Here is a 22,410-nt window from a genome sequence, read left to right on the forward strand (position 1 = left end):
CTGCTTTTACACTTCACATCTTTAGCATGACCTAAACAGGTTGTAGAAAATTGACAGCAGACAGGCAATCGGTATAGCAACCCTATCCAAACAAAGGCAATAGGCAGAATTCCAGGAAACAGGATTTACCGTAACACCTTAGTGCAAATGAACTGTGACCTACTGATCTAGTAGCCTTACCAGGAAAGGAACTACAAGGTTAACAGCCTCCCCAACTCTGCGGATGTATGTCTGCTTCAGGTGTCTAGGCACACGAATCTTGGGTGGTTCTATTGGAGAATGGGGGTTGATAGGAAATACATACATTTTTTGACACTGAGTCCATACTCTCTATCCACTCATTGCCACATCACCACAGTATGAGTGCTACCGGTCTACATTACCATATATGTGTGAGTTCACCCTAGATGTGGCAAGATCAACAGCTACATCATGGAACATGGAAGCTTGGTGGACTCACCTACAACCTCTTTGACCAGGATAGAGTGTTGGGTCGTCCTAGGCATGCTCTCCCCAGCTGCATTCACAGCCTTCACTCGTACAAAGATCTTGCCCTCGGTTGGTAGCCCAGTGATGGTGTACTTGGTTTTCTCCGTAAGTTCCTTGTTGGCTCTGATCCATTCATCCGCTGTCAAAGGTATCATTACCAGGGTTAGCAGTCATAATGTAAAGAGGAGAATACAAGCTACTTCAATACTCCTCACAGAAATGACACCATTTTTTGCTCAGTCCTGAAGAAAACATCTGTGTTCTACAGCCTTACATTTCATGCAGAGGATCATGCTCACACTGCACTGTCATGGAGTGTCAGACTAAGAAGGACACATTCAACCAACTACAGAAGTGATGTAGACAAGAGACTAACACAGGCCTTCCAAACCTGCTGACTTCTAATCTATAGCAGCCAAATACAGTTGAGGTATGTTACTGCCAAGCTCGATCCCATTATTTGTCAAACTCGGATTAGCCTCATACTTCCTTCTATGCAGTACTCCACCATGTATCCATCCAGCCCTGCTGCACCAATTGTGTCCGGGGGGCGCCACTTCATTGTCACTGTGGTATCTGTGACATCATCCACCACCAGCATTGTGGGCTCGCTTGTCACGGCTTTAGGGAGAGACAGCAGGTGTCACTATGGTAACTCTCAAACGATAAACACGTGTGGGGTTTTTGTTATTCCACTGTGTATATTAGTGCAGACAGAGCAGCAATTTGTGGTGGCAAAGTATGCATACTTATGAACACGTTTTTGTAGGTATGCCAATAATGCTACGTGTTCAATCACTTCTTATTAAAGTGGTCTCCAACCTTCTATTCTTACAATCTGACACATGCTTAATGTCTACTGAAGCCTCCAACTAGTGGCAGTGCTTTGGGAAAGGGAGGCAGAACTACTCTGAACCCTTACTAAGTCCTTTAAGCCTGCTGTGATTTGGCAGCCATTGTAAAGACATATTTGCTATCTCAAGCTCCCCAACAGAGGTCACAGACAGAAGAATCTAAATAGTGTGGCATCCAGAGGAACAGCTGCAAGGCAGACAACGAGAAAGGCCAGGGGCTTGGATCCCTTCCTAAATTAGGCAACAAAATGACACCAGGAAAAACCCAGGTGGATGGACTTTTTAACTTTTCAATGCATATTATAGAGCAATGAATGAGATTACCTTAGCACTTTTTTAAAATTTATTCTACTGACACAATGATGATGCAATTTGGAGTCAGCACTCATGTCCTATGGTGGCTGCAGGGTTTGCAGGTTGTGTTATATATCATAACTGATTAATTTAATGACACCATCTCAAAATATTTCAAGTGACTTAAAAAATGTTTATTGCTTACTGGAAAGTGGGTCAGTTTGTAAATTAATCAGTTTATTGTTGGACATAATAGATTCTGTGACTCTCTTAGGGCATAATTGCCTACCCCTATTTTAGAGAGTATTAAGGTATTCATTTTGGGTGACAGAGCCTTAAAATGATATCAGAATACTTACCAAGGGGCACAAAAGCTCTAGAGGGGTCACTGGGTTTGGACACACCAATGGCATTCACAGCAAAGACGCGCACTTCATACGGAACCCCCTCAATCATTTTCTTAGGCTCAAAAGTGGTCTCTTTGCAAAGGTCAAAGTTCAGCCTCATCCACCTAGAGCTTTGTTTCTTCTTCCTCTCGATGAAGTACCCTGGTCATGTCAAAAGATATACATAAAAAGACACACACAAGACAAATACAAGGAAATAGCTATCAAATATCAATGCACCACCAGTAACCTGGATAAGAATGAGTGCATATGCATTTGAGACATAATAAGACAAAGCCTATATGAACACCCATGCTTGCAAACACGTCAATTCCTGTCAATCACCCATGGGGTAAACTTTTGGAATCTTCATTATTGCTTTGGAATGAGTTAAAATCTTCATTAATCCCTACACAATTGTTCAATCACACACACACTTTCTGAGCCACTTGTCCCGTGGGGAACTGGAGCCTAACCCGGCAACTCACAGGGTAAGGCTAGAGGGGGAGGAGACACACCAGGACGGGACGCCAGTCTGTCGCACGGCACCCCGGGTGGGACTCGAACCCCAGACCCACCAGAGACCAGGACCCAGTCCAACCCACTGCGCCACCGCATCCCCCCATTATTCAATCAAATACAGGTAACTTACCCAAGATGGGTGAGCCCCCATCATAAAGGGGAGGGTTCCAAGTCATAGAGCACCAGTCTCCTCCCACTTCAGTGACTGTGGGTGCCTCCGGAGCATCAGGTATATCTAAGAATGGATAATCCATTTCACTGACCCATAGATTTACCATTTAATTTGAAACTTAATACTCCTGGACTAGTAAAGACTATTATATAGTCATAGTTTAAATATTTTTCTTATCCCTGCCAATGTATGTTGAATAGTTAAGTTCTGAAAATGAACAAAAATTAATTATTGTTTTTTTCCATAAACATTGTAATCCATCAGATAATCCATTTCAGATTTTTACACTAAAACAATAGCCAAGTCCCACAAATATCCCTTGTGCCACAGCAACCTAACCATTAATCTAGTAACCATTTTGAATCAATGACCTCCATCTAAATAATGTTTAGATGTCTTACCCACAACCTTGACCTTGACTGTGGCTGTGTCCTCGCCTGCCTCGTTCTGCAGAACAATTTTGTAATTGCCTGTGTCTTCCCGCTCAGTCACATCAATGGTTAAGCTGGTGTGGTCAGCGAAGGTCTCGGCATGAACGCGGCTACCAGTATCTAGGATTACCTAAAGAAATCACACGATTCACATTATCTTTGTCTAGCACTACCACATGTTGAACTAGTTCAAGCAGTCCCAAAAAATTTTTTTCTCCATGCCACTTCTACAAGATTCCTCATCCCCTGTCACATACACCTATACCTATCCTATATCTCCCAGTGCCTCTAACTACCCTTCACTCACCCTCTCTCCCTTCATCCATACTACTCTGGGGGCAGGCTCGCCTGAGATGGGGATCTCCAGCCGAAGTTTGTTCCCTGCCACTATTGTTACAGTGTTGTCGGGGAAGTTCAGACTGTCCAGATGAACCTTGGGGGGGTCTGAAGGAACAGCCCAAGGATAAAGTCAGCCATGAACAAATATGGCAACAGGAGACATAGCAACTAGAGGGCTGGAAATGAAGCAAGTCATAATGAGAACAAGTCCTCTGAAGTGTGAGGTGAAGGGTTAATACTTACCAATAATGTGTACTTTGGCACAAAGTTTCTGAGTGTAGCCTTCTGGCACAAAGGTGTAATCACCTGCATCACTGATTGTGCAACTTTCGATCTCTAGTCTGTGATTTCTGTTAAGACAACACCCAGCAAAAGGAAAATGTGAAAAAGAACATTGTTTTTCCACTCAAAGGAAACAAGGAGCTACTGACTGAATTAAGAAGCAGAGAGAGCCCTTTGATAATGGAACAGGGTCTGAAAAGAGCCTTTAATTAGTTGAAACAACTGATGCGCTTTAATTATATGAGGATTTCAAACCCATTTTTGGAGTAAGAGATAATGTTTAATTGGAAAAACGCATTGACACACCTGGCCCTGTGTATGATGGTGACACGCTCACTGGCCTGAATCAGCTGGCCATTGCGATACCATCGGCCAGGCACATTCCCAGGGGAGATCTCACAATGAAGCTTCAGTGGTTGGCCTAGGCGGACTGTCATATCACTGAGATCCTGGATAATCACCAGAGGCTTCACTGTGGGGATAGTGTGGAATGCCAGAAGCAGAGGAAATGGAAAAAATGAACAGAATTACGTTAAGAAGCCTGTGACTCCATGGAGTCACAAAGACAGAAAATGAATAGTACATACAGTCAATCTGTACTTTGGCCTGGGTTGTACCCCCAGTGGCCATCAGGGAGTAGGTGCCTGAGTCCTCCCTCATGACATCGTCAATGATCAGAATGTGTTTAGTTCCATCACACTTAGTGCGAAAACGTGAGCGGACACCAGTTGGGACCTCCACGCCATTCTTCAGCCTGGGAGACAATATGGCACACCGACATAACTCATGAGGCAAGTACTCCCCATTTTAGTGGGACACACACTATGTTCATCAGATCTGGACACTTCAACCATGACTATTAGTAATGGTGGTGTAAGAAAAAAGTATACCATTTGACTTGGGCCCCTTCTTCAGACACTTCACACTCCAGCTCAATCCGTTCATTCACTGTAGTTTTCACATCCTCAAGCTCTTTGGTAATATTCACTGGTAACTCTACACAGCAGTGGTGAGAAAAAAGCAACATCATCAGCAGTCATAAAGTCAACCACAAATGTGCACTCTTTGGACAATTTTCTTATCAGTAGACTATTACCAGGTACATGTAACAATGATACTGATGTACTTCAGATAAAATCAAACGATTTTATTTTATTTCTCCAACTTACAAAATGCTAAAACTACATAACTAAATGGATATAAAATATATTAATGCTGTCAAAATTTATCCTTGCTAGGACAGGAAGAAGTACCTTTCACAAACAGCTCAGTCGAACACTTTTCGTCTCCAGCAGAGACACTGTAGGCAGCATCATCATTCATGGTACAATTGTTGATGACCATGATTCGTTGGGTGCCCTTGTGCTCAAAAATGTACCTAGAGAATGGATTTCTCAGTTAAGAAAATACACTATCCATTCACAGAAGGCCCTGCAGACACAGAATAGGATAACATACCTTGCTTGGAGAGCAAGAGTGGCTTGGCCTAAATATAGTTAAAGAGAATCCCCTAAGCAGTACAAAGGTACGATCAAAGCAATTCCCCTAAGCACTGTATTCCATTTGACACACATAGTGAGAGTGTGGACATAATGCCATGTTCATGTTCATAGTAGAGGCACTATCCCAAACTCAAGGTCTTTGTCTCCAGGAAAATAAATGTCTGCAAATGGACACTTTACACGTTGGGCATAAACACATTTTCTCCTTCTCTTGTCTTGCTCTAATATCCAGTCAACTGGGTGATGCTAGTATCCTAGGCAGGAAGGAGATCTGTCAAGGAGCAATAGGGGTCTTGTGCAGAGGGGCATACTTACTTTCTTTGACTTGGGTTCAGCAACAGTTGAGGTGGCACCAGTGCAGAATGCGCAGGAAGAGAAGATTATGGCACAGAGGAACGAATGCCATGGTAACGTATGACAGACAACGGGCACAGAAGGAAAGAAAGACATCATGCCTAGAGGGGACTGGAAGAATCATTAGCGACAACAAGAACAAAAAGCAGTGGGCACAGTTGTCAGAAATGGGGATCCTGGAACGTGTGCCACTGGAGACTGGGGATCGGAAAAAATGCAATAGCCTCCCAGATGGCTTTAACCTTATTCAAATTGGACCAGGCCTGGAGGAGTTCTCATACTACCATTCTCACAGTCAGTGAATAAGCTATCATCCTTCCCCATATCACTACTAAGTCTACCAATGCAGCAATAGTCTTGCCTCCTCTATGCTGATAGAGAATCTGAGACCTCCACTCCTTTGCAGTCCAGTCACTGTGTCAATGTCAGACTCTTGTGCCACAATGTGTCATACAAAGACTTATAAGACTTAAACAACAAAATTGTCAGAAATGGGCTGTTGCATATCCTGTAGAGTCATTTTCTAAGAAATAATTATGTGGAATTATGTATGTATGTGAATTACTGTAAATTAAGGCTAATACGTTATAGAGTTATAAAATAAAGTTGTAAAGCTGTAAGTTATTAAGCTGTAAATTAAGGCTACAATTTCTGCTGAATCTATATGGCAGTTTCTGTTGACCTGAAAAATGTGAAATGTGGTCAGAAGCAAACAACACCATTGAATTTAATGGGATACTGACTGATTTTGTGAAGCAAAATATTCAATATCAATTATAGCTTCTGCTAAAATTTGATATTTGGCCCCAAAAAGACTAAGTTTTTCCCTGGTAGTGGTAAAGAAGACCTCGCTTCAAGGTTAAAGACCTGTGGGGGAGGTACTGCCATTTTCCTAAACAGAGAAGACCCTGCAGTTAATAACAAGGAGAACTGCTTCCATCATATACTACATTTACTCTCAAATGTAGCTCATGACAGCACATTAACCGGCTGACAAACAGCTCTCTCAACATTGCAGCGTGACAGCCAAGTCACAGGCAAAGTTTGGAGAGTTTGTGTGCCACTCAGGTTTAGACTGGCAGTTGCTCATGATAGTGATGATCTGGGGACAGTGACTAACGAATATCAGACCAGAGGAGAGGAAAAGACCATGACTGAAACTCATTTTACAGGGTTAGTGCCCCTTGTGTTTTTTTTGATCTGTGAGGAGTTGGAAGGTAAAAACATGTAATAATAGTGAACTTTTATAGAAGTTGGGGACCTACTTGGGGCTGGGGCGAATCTCTTGCCCATTCTTGTACCACTTCAGCTCCACGGTGGGATCAGCCAGGTCCACCACAAGTCGAATCTTCCCTCCTTTATCCACTTGATACGCAGGTTCCAGCTTCTTGGCAAAAGCTTCAGGATACATGGAACATTGCGAATGTACTGAAGGCTGTCCACTGACAAAGTCATAACTGTTTATGTGCCTTAATGTGTCATAATTTACCCTAACGTTATAATTCCACCATAAAATAAATGTTGAAAATCTCTGAAATTTTAAGTATATGGGAAATATATCCAGAAAAATGTAAATGTGCACAAAAGAGTTGGACATGACATAATGAATAAGATGAGTGATAGTTAAATTGACTGATTATCAAAATTAATGAGCTTAGATCCCTTACAAGGACACACCTGTTGTTTTGGGAAGCTGGCAAGGATAACAGCTAAGATTATTAATATGTGATTAATTATAAAGAATAGCAGATGACCACCAGCCACCCAAAAACCAAAGAGGGTAACATTTGGACAAAATTACAGCAAACTAACGGGTCCACAGATTTTACAGAGCAAATGGTTAGGCCATACTTTAGTAACACCTGGGTAATGTCCTAGATAGGACTTGGCTCAGTGGTTCTACCTTCGCTTTTCTTCTCCTCCTTCTTGGTCTTCTTCAATCTCCTCAGCAGGCCTCTCAGATCTGTGATGCCATACATGAAAGCTATCCTCTCATACTCATCTGGCCTTGCATTCCTCAGGATCTCCCATACATCCACTTCGGGGACCTCTTCCTGCTTGGGTTCCCTGGGCACCAGATACCATAGACGGTGAGTTAGGATGGGACTTGCTTTGTGGAGTTCGCAACATGTTCTGAGGAACTGCCTTCAGGAAGCAAAGACTAGAGGTGAAGCAGGAGAACATATGTGATATATATGAAGATATGTGAAGATATGAAGCATACAGTGAACTACGGACAGAAAACCACCATCCTTGTAATTCCTCCTTTTGGAGTGAGCATTGGAAAATCATTTTTTTTCAGTGAATCCAGGAGCAAAACTTAGTTTATAAATACATCTCTTCAGTTATTTTCGTACTGTGATTTAAATATTGTTCTACCACCAAGCTCTCTCTGGAGTTCCTCAGGTCATGTCACACCATGGGAAGTGCTATGCCTACACTCTACCTGTCCAGAGATGGGACCACAGGTGGAGGGAAAGCAGAGTATTCCACAGTTTAGGGGAAATGTTAGTCAGCTGTTGTTGCAAGAGTTTGAGTTTTATGGGGCTAGCCTTAAGTATGTGGTCACACAGTGCTCTGCTTTCTTGATGATGTGTCACTAAAACCAGCAATCCTCTGGCAGCATAATATAATTGCATTTATCAGGGCTGTAACTATTAATAGATTAATCTCACAAATTAATCAATAAAAGCATTGCATATAGATATATCTTTCAGATCCTGGCTTGTTTTGCCAAGATATCTTAAAGTTACACAGAAAATCAAAAATGTAAATAACTGGAAGCCAAGATGTGTGCACCATAAGCTTCAGTGCAAAGCATGCAGCGCTATTTGTAGCAGATGGGAAAGGGATATGAAACTGGGTTGAGGAAGTTCTGCTGTGGATTCCTATACATAAAATTTATGCCTTGAACAACTGCCCATCCCCTGGTTTACTGTCCTGGTGTCAAGACATCACATTATATAATATGTTAGACATGACAACACCCAGAAGTCTTTGATAAGGAGACTTGTGAGTGGAGCAGAGCCGTTGTTACTGGGACATCAGTTAACAGTGTTAAAAATTAAAGAAAAAGGGTTACATTAGTCAGTGATCATAATGTTCATTTTTTCATCAGTCCTTTTCCCCAGACATTTCCCAATGTCTGAAAGTTGTGAGGCAAACTGCAAGAAAGCTCATTTCCATATTTATCTTGGTTTCATTTACATTTCTGTTCAGGCAGGTATTAAAGAGTTTGATATCCAAAGCTTATTAAAAACACTAAAATAAATATAAAACTATACATACATAAAAACTGAAGTTCAGTGACACTGTAGTGGTAACACTATTTTGTAGCATCATTTATAAACCTGTTTATCAGCAGGACACAAACAACTGTGAGATGGAGCTTCTTGGATGTATTTGATGTACCATAGAGTTCAAAAACCTACCAGAATCAGGAATGGTGTGAACTCTATGGTTGGTAGTAGATCTGTAAAGCAGAGCTACCTTCCCACATTTGGTCTTAGCTGTTGAGAATTTATAAATGCTGCCTTTAAATGAAGTGTTACCAGGCTACTGTAGGCCAACACTCTTGCTTGTCCAGCTCACTGAGGTACATTCCATGCTGGTGAGACTACAGGTTTATGGTACTTACCAAGAGTAAGTCCTAATCTTTTAATTACTTATTCATTCTACTAACCTGCTGTTTCTGAATGCGTAGGAAAAAAAGAAGAGGGATTTTTACCAGCGCGAATGGAGTCACTGTCTACCAGTATCATTACATTGTTGTGTCACAATTTAAACCTGAGTATAGAAATCCACACTGAAAAGGTAATTATTCATTTCTGTGGCTCATATATATGGAGCTGGACTTGCTGAAGCCATATTTTGAAGTCTCATGAGAAATATTCAACACATTTCTTAAGGCATTTCTTCTCAATCTGAAAAATATATACCAGCTTACAAAGTCACTGTAGTACACATATCGTGAAAAACTTTTTAATTGTGCTATATACAGTCTTCCCCCGCATAACGAGCCATCATATTATGAGAATTCAGACTTATTAGCACATGTAATTTGTACCCTAAAAACTAAAAATTATTTTACAAGAAGCCCTTTTCAAGAACAAATTTGAATTCAAAACATCAGTCTTGGTGATGTTGAGTACCACGCAAGGCATGTAGCTTCCCACCCCAGCATGGCTTGGCTTCTCCCATGCATCTCAGTTCTTTCACAGCCATGTGCCCACTCACAAGGATCTCTCAGAAATCTTGTAACTTTTTGTCATAGTGTACAGCCTTCACTTATCATAATAATGAGAACTACAACAAAACAATTTTTAAAATGTGTTAAAATTCAAAAAGACAAAGGAAAGCTTTATCTATCATTTTATAACTAAAAAGCACTGAATTCTCTTGAAAGTCAATTATTATAAATGATTTTGAATTGATTTACTATTAATTTATCACAAATGATACTTCACAATAACTCAGCAGAAAGGAGTTACAAGCATTAGGAGAGATTACAGTTATTAGTTTTATATATTACTTTAATATCACTATTTTATATAGCACCTTTAAAGGCAGGTTTTCAAAGCACTTTACAATAAAAGAGACATGAGATACAGGTATAAAACAAAGAAATTCAAATACAAGCACTTTAAAAATTACAATTAAAGATCACAAGACTAAAAAGAGAACATAAGAGTAATATAAATGATGGGAGGAACGAGATATGGGAGCGTGCAAATGTATTATGTATAAATTATTTTGAACATGTGGGTCTTAAGCCTGGATCTAAAGACATCAAGAGTAGTCCTGATATTGTGAAATTTGTTTTAAATTACATTTCTTCTGTGTTCTAAAGATGAGACAGTAATTTTGTGCATTATGTTGAAAAAAATAGCAACAATTTGTGGCACAAGGATGCATTAATTCTTTTTTTTAATGTAATTAGAAGTTTTAAACAAAATTTTACCTTGCAAATAGATTTTCAGGAACAAATTACATTTGTTTTGCGAGGGAAGCCTGTATTATGAAAAGTACTCCTTTTTTGAGAAAATAATATTCTGTTTAACTGTAAATAGGAGAATATGCTATTTTGTACATCACTGAAGTTACTTATTTTCAAAAAAGAAATGTTTCAATGGTAAATACATACTGTCATCCTTAGTCTGAAAAAAGGGGTTAAAAAAGAAGCATACTCAGGACGGGCCTGCAATGCTAAGAAAACACAAAAGGCTCCAACCACTAGAGGGTGGTCTATGATTCTCACCTATGTTTAAGAAGACCACTAAAGTCAAGCTCTCCTGCATCGTCTTGTCCTTCACTGCTGTTGTTAACAAGAAGAGATTAATGAAGATCAGAGGAGACACAGGCACTACAGTAACAATGCCTAAAAGAACAACGCAAAACAGAAACATACTGCAGTCTATGCATTAGGTCCACACTAACGCATTGTTGTTGCTTACACAAAAACCCTTCGCTTTGTTTCCATGACAATGGGCTACGAACGAACTGGTTTGTGTAAGAAGGTGACTGACAGTGATTCCAGCCAGAACATAACAACATTCTCACAACATCCCAACAATCCTGCTACACAAAACTATGTGGTGAGAATGCTATGTGCCAGCTGGGATGTTTGCGTTGCTTTCTGAAACATTGTTTAAAGTTGGGAGGGTTTCTAAATGCAAGAGTTGGCCTTTTTGTTTCAAACAATTCAACACGTTGGGTTGGTTGGTTGGACTGCTGTACATGTGAATACCCCTTATGAAGGCTTATCACTGTGAAGGCTCATGGCAATCAAGCAGTTTGCCAAACCATACTTCCTCATGGTTTGTCACAGGAGTCTGTGATAATTATCATGGTTTTCAATGTTTCCCCATATTCAACCATGAAGTCACTGTGCGTGTGCCGTGTTTCAGCAGTATAAACTTTCATAAGGGAGATGACTGCACCAAGAATAGTTATTTACTTCCTTTTACATTTTCCTAAGCAAGTTGCAAGAATATTTTATATGCAGTGAGTTCACTGCAATCAGAATCATAAGATTTGTGAACTCAGCCATCTGTACTACATGAATATGGAATGAATATGCAGCATAGATTGTAACTGTTGGCATGGTGTTTTCATTAGCTCCATAAAGGTAATCCATCCTTGGTTAATATACCCCTATTTTCATGTTCATTTCTACTCAAAAATATATTAAAGAAAAACACTTCATCATTGGACATTATACCACATGAGGATAAAAACATTAATATATTTATCTAACTGAAGTAAAAGCATAGTGAAAGAACAACTGAGATGAAATCCAGCATTTGAAAGAAATATCACTACTCCAATGTTCTTCAGATAATTACATTTACCTGATGTTTTTCTCCAAGAGAGACTTACAATCTTAAGGTCACAATTATTACATGTCTACAATCACTTACCCATTTATACAGCTGGGTAATTTTTACTGGAGCAACTGAGGGTAAGTACCTTGCTCAAGGGTATTACAGCCAGAGGTGGGGACCAAACGTGCACTCTTTGGGTCCAAAGGCAGTTGCTCTAACCACTACACTACCAGCTGTACTTTTTTAAAATGAGGAAATACTCCAGGCTAATATGAGTTCTCTCCTGTTACCTCCTTTTAAAAGCTGAACGGATATCAATACTCTGAGAGGCCTCTGGGGCATCTGAAAGACAGCAAAGCACAAGTTATTCTTTCATCACTATCACACATTAAACTCAGGGATCTTATAGGGCCAACTACAATGGACTGAGCACAATTTACCTTTCACTTCAAGATCAAAGGAACAGCTGTCAAACTTGTCCTTGTAGGTGACTTCACACCTGTAATTTCCAGCATAGTTCTCTTTGGCCTTAATGATGTGCATCTCAAATGTGTGGATCTGGAGTAGAACGACAGGAGCTATAACATTATACTGATGGACCTCTAACAATTTCCTTTCATAGTAAGTGTACGATGCCATCTGCTAACATTTATTTTCACGTTTTGAATCATGTAGCTCATTCAATTGACAGCTTAATAAAACATAATAAATTAAGACATGGGCAGTAAAAAATATACACAAAGGTGTACGAGGACCAGGTTTTAGAATCACTGTGCTCAGAGACCACACTGGACTACACTTACTAGGAATTACCAAGGACTTACCAAGACTTACCTTTATGAAGCATAAAAGTTTGTTAAACTGGTGAAGTGGTACCAGTATGTTTACAAGGAAGTCAGAGGTCACAGAGGTCACTGGATGATGTTGACTAAAACAGCTGAGGCTTACCTTTGTAAAGCGGTCAAAGCTCTCTTTGAGTTGAAGGTGTTTTCCAGTCTTGCTAGCCAAGTCCATCCACTTTCCTTTAAACCATTTAATTGTAGGCTTCCGCAACAGATCTTTGGCTTCCACCTTGGCAACAAAAGTGATGTCTCCACCTAAAAAAGAAACAAAAAGCTAAACCGCTCCATTGGGAAGCACCTCTGCTTTCCAGCATACAGTTTAAAAAAGCTACAAGCTTCCCTGTCTCTCTTCACAAGAAACTGCCCTGCTACACCCAAATGAGAGTAATCTGTGAGTACATGACTCACCCACAGAGATAGAGCCACTCAGGGGTTTCTCAATGAGCAAGATGGAGAGTGGTGGGTTCTCTACTGGCTTTTCCAGGTCCTCTGGAGGTTGTCCATCCCCCAGAGACCACACTGCTCATTCAGGAGAGAAGTTCCATGAATCAGGGACATCTATACACATCCACAAGAGACTGACACACAGTTGTGTCCCCTCATATGATACACTGAGAACAGGGATAACCAGACCAAGTCCAAGTAAAAGTCAAAACTTACTATAGCAGAACTGAAATGGGATCACATCTTTACCAAAAACACTGACAGAAACACACATATACAGAAACCAATATCAATTTCACTTCCTTCTCCTTTCTCCACTCCATAGCCTGCTGAAATAAATCTTTTGGCAACAAGCAAAACATGACTGAAAAAACAAAACACAAACAACAAGAACAAAGAGGCCTCGTCAGAATGATGCTTCCAAAAAAATTAAAAAAATAAAAAAGATCTTTTCAAATTAACATTCTAGTGTTTTCTTCCTGTTTTTCTCTCTTTCTTTTTAAATTTCTTTCTTCTGTCCTGTGTGTATGTGAAGAATAACATCTGCTGTTGTTCCTGCTCAGAAATTGTCCCTTTCTCCCCTTGCAGTTCAAGTTCAACAGATCTGCATTCATTCTCATCCCACAAGAAAAGTACCCCAAATTGGTTTGACGTTCGACAAAGTTGTTGCAAAATCTTCCTGAAAGCAGCTAACCAGGATGAAGAGCTCATTTTTTTCCAGTCTTAATATGGGAGACAACACATATTGGGACTTTTTTGGTATCCAAGAGGATGAAGTATGTCAAGCTGATTACAAGAAAACTCAGACTTGGGAGGACATGGGTATGCACAGCTGTTCCATGGGGTTTTCCCTTGAGAAGCTGGACAGTGCTTTGCCACAGCGTTATTGTTTGCTATTATTGCCACTATTGCTGCTGCTGTTATTATTATTGTTACTATAGCAATTACTGTCATATGGCATTACCTGAGTCCTTTCTCCCCATGGATGACTCAGTGACGCTATCATCTAAACGAAGATAAAGACAAATTTACAGCATATTATGTGCAATAGTACTGTAAAGTCCATAGCAGCAGGCACACACAGGTACACGTGGAACAGGCATGCAACTAGAAAAACATATCACTAAGCTCTGCTTTCTTGAATTCATACACCTGGTAATCCATATCAAAAGATCTTAGTGAATTATTACATATGAATTATTATATATATTAATAGTGTATATTTTAAAAGTGAACTGTTATATATATGAACATTTACATTTATTCATTTAGCTGAGGGATTTCTCCAAAGCAATTTACAGTGTTAAGGTTACAATTATTTACCCATTTACACAGCTGGGTAATTTTACTGGAACAATGTAGGGTAAGTACCTTGCTCAAGGGTACTACAGCCAGAGGTGGGGATTGAACCTTGCAATCTTTGGATCCAAAGGAAGTAGCTGTCCCAGATGTCTCTAACCAGATGTCCCTAATAAAATCTGAATTATAGTGTACCCAAAGATTTTATTATTATGTGAAGTAAGTATGAGGCACGGTGGTACAGTGAGTAACACTGGTGCCTTGTAGCTCCTAGGCTATGGGTTTGGATGTGAGCTTGAATCTGGCTCTGTCAGAGTGGAACTTGCATGTTTTCCCAACATTTGCATGAGTTTCTTCCAGGTACTCATGTTTCTGTCACACCCCCAACCACATGGCCATCCTCCCTAATCACACACAGGTGCAGTCGTCAGGCACACGGCTGGGGGCATGACAGTTTCCTCCTAAAGGCATTCTTCCGGAGTTTCCTTCCTACTTATCTAGAAGCTACAGCTACATTTTTTATTTGTAGCTATTCAAAAATGCGATATGTTGGGGCTGAATATGATATTGTGAGACTGTTTCACCAAGAAGGAAGGACAGTCTTGAGTTCAAGCAACTTAAAATTTAACCGAGGTATATTTGTAATAATTATTTTCTTAAATTTTAATTTACACATATATAAACAAAACAGGCAGTGTAAGAATTCTGAAAGACAAGTTAAGTCAAGTGTGCATTTCTACATTAGACAGTAGTTTATATTCAGTTAGACATGGACAAACTGACAAGACAAAGTAGGTCATCTGTCACATTAAAACAGCTAAGGAAAGCATTCTTTAAATTACAGTGTTAATATTAAACACTTTATTGTATAAACACTTTACTGTATCTCCATTATTCGTAAATGATCAGTGGCTTCCAAATTCACACATGAACTTCTAAAAATAAACATGTTTTAGAACATGTTTCCTGCAAAACAGGCAATCTTTCCAATTGTGACCTAAGCTACAAGTCATAACTGAAATGGAGACAAATGGTAGCCGTCCTTACTAGGTAGCTCAATAGACAGTTTCTTGAGTGAACTGGCATCCTCTGTGAAAGAAAGCACAGTGACAGTAAACAGGTGATAATCCTCCAATCTAAAGAGGTTGTAGGAAAACCTGTGTGCTTGTGTAGAATAAAAGTGTGAATTAAACAAAATGCAAGTCACAATAAATAGTAGTAAATTATTCTGAGGTTTGTCAGTTGAATGCAAAAACACAAAATACTTGATACCTAGTGGAACCTAATCCAGCTAAAATATATTGCCATTTTTCCTTTTCAGCATCAAAAAACTGACCAGAGAGGGATGGTATCGTCACAGAGACAAAGCTACACCAGTACAAGCATATATGTGTTACATTTAAATATATACACAGACTATACATTCACAGCACATATGTATTGTTTGTGTATATATGTTAGATGTGAGCTCTCACATCTCACCTTACATAAACTTAAACATAAACATATGGCCAAGTATATTTTTTTTAAATATATTGCATACAAATATAGCACACATAAAAATAGCATTTATGTATGTAATGCATATTTACATACATATCATTAGTTTGTAAAAGCTGAACAAAGATCTCTGCTGCAAAAGCACTGGAACAGATTAGCAAGTACCCTTTACCTTTATTTAACTGTTGCTGCACATCCTTGAAAAAAATGATTAAAGATGGTTTTGGTGTCTACCTCAAAATATTATTGCAGAACTGGAATTCTATGTACTGGAGAGAAGTTCTTGAATGGCAGAAGGAAACTTACTGAACAAAAGCTATTCTAAAAAAAAACTTAATCATGGAGATGTTTATGTTGTAACTGATGTTATGACTATGCTGTTATGCAGAGTGCTTCAAAGTTCTGATGTACCATATGGTACAGTTACTGTCAAAACAGAGGGGAGGGATGGGATGGAAATGGTTTATATGGTTACCAACCTGCTGGAGGTTGTGGTGAAGGGGTGCTGGCAGCAGCATCATCATCTTTATCTTTAATAAAGGTGTGATTGACAAACAGGCCGACCAATCACGGAGGTCCACGTCCATCACCGGAAGAACAGTAAAACAAGCAACAACACACAACATGTAAGATCACACATATGTTGTAACATGAAAGGCTAGCAGGCTGTGAGGAGAGTAAACACACGTGTCTGTGAGATGGAAGAGTGATGGTCAAGATACACATGTGTACTGCACAGGGAAAACGGATGGTGTAAACGCATATGAGTTCCATTTGATGGAGGCGTGACTTGTGAAGCCAAATGTGTATATGACACAGAGGATAGTGGTGGAAGCACACGTGTTCTGCAACACTGAAGCATGACGGTGTAAGCCCACATGCGTGTAATTATAGGTGCAGGTTAGAAGAAAACAGCACTGGGGATGCCTGTAAGAGATGCACTGCATGGTAATTGTGCTGTATTGATGTTGTCATTTCAGGAACAGTGACGTCTCATCACAACATCCTCCAGGAGAGCTTTGTTTTTTCAAAGAGAAAAAAGGTCACAGAATTCTGTTCCCAGAAGCAGAGACAGCCCAAACATAATATACATCAACTTGTGTTGACTCATTTAGTATAACGTCATCTCATTCAGCATTCAAGTTGAGGGCAGATGAAAAGCCTCAAAATAAAATTATGGACGAAATGATAAACTAGTTGCTTAGGCAAAGTCTGTCATGAATGCCAGTGCATTTCAGATGATAAACCAAAGGCTTTTTGTGTGGTAATCAAAGATCGCTGGAGAGATGAGGGCCATGCAGTCAAAACTCCCCCAGTCCAAGGTCAGTGGAGCCTTGCTGACAAGTGACAGGCAGGGTGCCGGAAGCTTCCAGGAAAACAACAGGTCTTTGTGATCCACACTATGTGTGGCTTCTATGTGATGTCACTGCTGCTGGAAACGAAACCTGAGCCACCCTTTCTTTATTTGGGCTGATCCTGCAGCTGCTGGCTCTGCACTCCAGGAGGGGCAATTCTTTTCCAAGGGAAGGGCTGGGATGGGGAGGCAGACGCAACCACACAAGTTTATAAACGCTCATACACACAGAGAGCTAAAAGGTGACACCTAGTTTCAGACCTTCTGGGACTGGAGGTAGGGTTACCACCACAAGGCCTGCCTCTGCTTCCTCCTCCTCCACAGCTACTGGCTGCTCTGGATGGGACATGGCTGACACTCATTACATTCACCAAACTCAACCCGTTCACACTGTATTCTCACAGCTTACTGACTGGTTACACACAACTTGCTTATAGTTCATACACTGATTACGCACAACTCTCACTCAAAGCTATATTACATAGCTTAACTTACACACTAATTTAAAAAAATTTTCACATCATACACAAGTGTGAGACAACTTGCAAGCACCTAACAGTTACAGGAACCTTAGAACAGAGATTAAAAACATACACATAGTTTATACATTCTTTACACAGCACACATGAAAGACTGTAAGGATTCTATGGGTTGCTGCAGGAGTAGGGACCTCCACACCTGTACTGTATTAGTCCTGTAACTTGTCAAACAAAACAAAATTTTCCTGTTTCAGTAAAATTAAATTAATTTACGAAGTTTAAATTCGATATCTTAAAATGCCCCCTATTGACTGATTTCTTTAAAGTGGAAGAAAATTAATTGTGATACCTCTAAATATTATGCTAGAGTGGATGGCAACAGTATAATACATATAGTATGCAGATTGAACTCATGCAATGTTATAAAAATAAAATTATGCTAATGAACTTCATAATGAGCTTTACTGCAGTATTGTGAGGACCTCTAGAGAAAAATGCAGCTGAACACATAGCCCATTCAAAGAAATCCTAATTACAGGAGTTACGGCACAGAGGAATAAAGACGTCTCTTTGTTAGCTGAAAAATTAAGAAGATGCTCTTCAGCACAAGGTATCGACTGCCAATTAGAATATACAAGTCCTTTGAGACCAATTTAATTTCCATTAGATTTTCATTCAGAATCAGTTTTATCCTTCAGATTAGCCTTTTTTAAAATCTCTTATAATTCATGTGAACAAGTATGATATTTGCTAAGATTTTAACCCTGTCCTCCCAAAATATCCTCAAATTTGACTTTAGTATATTCACTTTGAAAAAGAGAACTGAAGAGCACTGTGGGAATGGGAACAGCTCTGCGGTACCACCCATTAATGGGAGGTCATGCACACACTACTGAAACAACTTACTTACCAGCAGGAGGGGGCATGCAAGGTGCCTTCTCGATGACTACTGGCTCTACAGTCAGTAATGGCTCTTTCACCTCCCCTTCCATGGGTTCCTCCACCACAGCCTCTATGGACTCTTTCACCTCAACCTCTACAGGCTCCAGTACCTCCTCTACAGCCTCTGTACGGCACATACAGCGCTCCAGCAGCAGGCCTCCAACACAGCGCCCAGGCAACGAATGTACACACTGAATACACTGCTGTGGTATGTGAGATGCAGAGCATAGATCCAGAGTGACTAGATTGGTCCCATCCTCTTAAAGCTAACTTACATAGAGTACTTGGATGTAGTATAAGGACAGGATGAAGCATAAATATCTGCTTGCACCTGACAACAGAACACCACTTAGTTTACTTCCACTTTGAATGCTGGCCCAGAGATGTGGGGCAAGACACCAGTCTAATTGTTTTGGATCTATGGTGGGGGCAGAGTTCCACTCTCCTGTCCTTCCTGCACTTCACTGTGTAGAAGAGTCTGAAGTGTGAGGGCAATTAAAATGCTATGTTTACACTCATTTTTATATATGTAGTCATAAATTTGATGTATATATAATTGATGTTGTACAGTAAGGACTGCCCACACCCACTGTGAGAGCCTTCTGTCAGGAATAAAAGACATGCTGAGTGTTCCAAGCTAGATGCTCACCATGGCCCCATCCCATCTGAATGTTGAGCAGAGGGCGCAACACTGCAGTTCCTGCTCTGCACTGCACAGGGAACGAGAACAGTGCCTGTGCCTGCCTCCTCTATTCTCTGCACCTCATTCACATGCAAAAACCAGGCAAACAATGCATAGGAGACAGGCATAGCAACTGTGTAGCTGGACAACAGGCCGTGCACGAACTGTGTGGGGTGTAGCGGTGCCTGAGATGGCGAGTGATCATATACATATAGGGGTATGACTTTGTGTGTTAAAATGCGACTGTTCGTCTGATGGGAGTCTGACACCATGCGCATTTGTGTATGTGAAAAAGTGTACATATACTTGTGAGAAAGTGTGAGCACTTTGGAATTATGGGGATTTCAGCAAAAATGGATCTGAAAATGTTAACTGATCTTCATAATTCATAATAAAGAAAATTAAGATAAAGAACACACATTTTACATTTTCATATCTTTACTAAAAAAATTGTCTAAACAATCCAAGTCACTGAAGGCAAAAATATGTGAGCCTCTAGGACAGTGACAAGGAAGTCATTGAAAAGGGAGTTACTAGAGTCAGATATTCCTACCACTCCTTCCTCAACTCAACTGAAGGGTTTCAAAAGGATTTCTAATGACTTGCGCCTCCAACCGTCAGCACTCATGGAGATTGATTACAAATGAAAGAAATTCAGCACCGTTTGTAGTCTCCCTAGGAGTGGGCATCCTACAAAATCAGTCCAAACGTAAACTGGATCCATACAATCCTGAACAAGTGACAAAGAACCGCATGGTGACAGCTTAGCATAGGCAAGCATCTCTTGCACTTGATAACGTCTGTGGCTGTGAGTTTAGCATAACGAAGAACAACGAACAAAAGCACTATTAATGCGACACTACCCTAGAGAAAACTACAACTCTCCAAACAAAACACTGTCCATCTCAAATCTATTAAACACCACTTGCATGTTCCACAGCACTGCTGGAACAATGTTCTGTGGACAGATGAGACAGAAGTTGAACTTTTTTCTAACTCTACACATCGTTTTGGTGGCAGAAAACAAAAAACCAAAACCTCCTCCCAGCTGTGAAGCATGGTAGATGGGAGTATAATGATGAGGGAGTAAATCAACAACAGAGTGGCTCAAGTGGAAGAAATTCTGTATTTTCGAATGGCCAAGTCATCTTCTTGACCACAAACTTATTGAAATGCTGTGGCATGATACAAAGCAGGCGTTCAAGCAAGACTTAACCAAGAATATACATGAACTGAAACTGTTTTAGAGGAATGAGACAAAATACCTTCCAACCACTGCACAGATCTCATCGGCAGCTTCAGAAGCATTTTGTTGAAATTACTGGCAATAAAGAAAGTTACACCAATGACCAAATATAAGGGTTCAGATACTTTTTCCTCATTTGTGACCATAAATGTTTGTTCATTTGTTCATTAAAAATGTGGCAATGTAAAATGTTGTGCATGTTGTTTGTTAAATAATAATGTCTTTATTTATTATTATGAGCTACACTTATCCTGATTTCTGTATTAATGGTTAATTCCAAAGAGTTCATAAACTTTCTCACAACTGTCTACATATGGTAATATGACTCTGGATGTATATGTGTGCATATGTGGACACATGAGACTGTTAGAGGCTGGTAAGTAAGTGTATGATCTTGCGTGATGGGACCACAGCATTGTGGATAAAGGACACTCAGGTGTGTAATGGCAGTGAAGATGTGGAGGATCACAAACACAAAGTGATTTCTAAAAAAAAAGTGGTCAAACACAACCACACACGTGACAAACGCCTGGAGTGGTATGACAGAGGAATAAGTGGCTGTAGTAACAATATGATGAGAAGGATAGTGAGAGTGGAAGATGAGAGAAGGAATGAAAGAGAGAAAAGGGATGAGGAATGAGGAAGTGTAACAAAGACAAGAAAGGCAGCGGCCAAGTGAAGTATAGAGTTGGCTTAGAGAAAATGGAGGGAGGCCGAAAATGAGGAAGACACTAGAAGTAAAGATGATAAAGACAGACCGCACTGGTAAGACCAAAGTGTACAATTACCCACCTGGTGGAGAAATCTCAAGCGAGATCTCAGGAAGGGGTGGAGCTTCACTACTGTCTGGACCAACACTCTCTGAACACATGACAAACACAGCTGGATGACACTTGGTACCACTGGAGCAGGGCAGCAAGTCACAGAGTGCAAAGGCATGCGTGGCCACAGACAACCAGTAACAATGGTAGCAGGGCACAGAGCTAGCTGCAGTCATGTCCAAACTCACCTGATGCACACGCCTTCACACACGAACACTGACACAATCACCATGAAGGCACATTAAAAGTAGGGTTCATTTCAGATGGTGGGGAACTAATATGCAACTGTGATCATGCCTTGCCTATATACTTGATTATACAGCCATTCCCCTGCAAAGGATCGGTTATGTATGACACCCAAGATATAACTTTGCCAGCAATACAAGGTGCGTCTGGTGTGAAGCATTGTGAGTGTTCCATGGAGGAAATTTTGACAATGTGTGCACATACATGAACAATGGTAAAAAACTGATATGGCACCCGGACAAAATGTATTGCAAATATGTTCAAAGCTATAGTGAATGTTTTAAAGTTGTCTTTGAAAGCAGTGAGGAAAGTATACTTACTACTTCCATATTCTCCCCCCACCCTCCTTGCCAACTGATAACACTTTTATACCACTTGCTCAATTCACTTACACCACCAAGGTCAACCCAGTCATCGGCCCACAGCCAATGGGACTCCACTGCAACAGTCACATGTCAAGGCCTATGCCAGCTGAATCAACAGGCTGGGATCAACCTGTGGAATTCTGAGGGATTGGGAGGATCCTATCTGTTCCACATGGAAGGAAAACTGCAGCTCAGGCAGCGTCTGATGAGCACAGGAAGAGTGTGGACAACTAGACAGCCAT

The 22,410-nt window shown here is 40.3% G+C and overlaps 1 protein-coding gene across 1 annotated transcript in view; it reads right to left on the reverse strand.

The window, feature by feature from the left end:
* mybpc1 (myosin binding protein C1) overlaps positions 1 to 22,410 on the reverse strand; it is a 40,311-nt gene that overhangs the window by 7,965 nt on the left and 9,936 nt on the right. Inside the window, exons 5-29 of the mRNA XM_018747039.1 lie at positions 21,529 to 21,597; positions 16,513 to 16,563; positions 15,581 to 15,622; positions 14,199 to 14,240; positions 13,199 to 13,309; positions 12,897 to 13,045; positions 12,389 to 12,506; positions 12,239 to 12,290; positions 10,883 to 10,939; positions 9,308 to 9,316; positions 7,529 to 7,692; positions 6,891 to 7,023; positions 5,587 to 5,595; positions 5,023 to 5,147; positions 4,660 to 4,765; positions 4,357 to 4,523; positions 4,076 to 4,241; positions 3,731 to 3,837; positions 3,456 to 3,592; positions 3,119 to 3,278; positions 2,676 to 2,780; positions 1,997 to 2,185; positions 976 to 1,110; positions 461 to 628; positions 181 to 269 (exon numbers count right to left, since the gene is read on the reverse strand). Of these exons, the coding sequence (XP_018602555.1) occupies positions 181 to 269; positions 461 to 628; positions 976 to 1,110; positions 1,997 to 2,185; positions 2,676 to 2,780; positions 3,119 to 3,278; positions 3,456 to 3,592; positions 3,731 to 3,837; positions 4,076 to 4,241; positions 4,357 to 4,523; positions 4,660 to 4,765; positions 5,023 to 5,147; positions 5,587 to 5,595; positions 6,891 to 7,023; positions 7,529 to 7,692; positions 9,308 to 9,316; positions 10,883 to 10,939; positions 12,239 to 12,290; positions 12,389 to 12,506; positions 12,897 to 13,045; positions 13,199 to 13,309; positions 14,199 to 14,240; positions 15,581 to 15,622; positions 16,513 to 16,563; positions 21,529 to 21,597 (2,660 nt within the window). The remainder of the gene's footprint in view (positions 1 to 180; positions 270 to 460; positions 629 to 975; positions 1,111 to 1,996; positions 2,186 to 2,675; positions 2,781 to 3,118; positions 3,279 to 3,455; positions 3,593 to 3,730; positions 3,838 to 4,075; positions 4,242 to 4,356; positions 4,524 to 4,659; positions 4,766 to 5,022; positions 5,148 to 5,586; positions 5,596 to 6,890; positions 7,024 to 7,528; positions 7,693 to 9,307; positions 9,317 to 10,882; positions 10,940 to 12,238; positions 12,291 to 12,388; positions 12,507 to 12,896; positions 13,046 to 13,198; positions 13,310 to 14,198; positions 14,241 to 15,580; positions 15,623 to 16,512; positions 16,564 to 21,528; positions 21,598 to 22,410) is intronic.

The sequence above is a fragment of the Scleropages formosus genome, chromosome 2, assembly GCF_900964775.1.
Source record: "Scleropages formosus chromosome 2, fSclFor1.1, whole genome shotgun sequence".
In the NCBI taxonomy this organism is placed as follows: Eukaryota; Metazoa; Chordata; class Actinopteri; order Osteoglossiformes; family Osteoglossidae; genus Scleropages; species Scleropages formosus.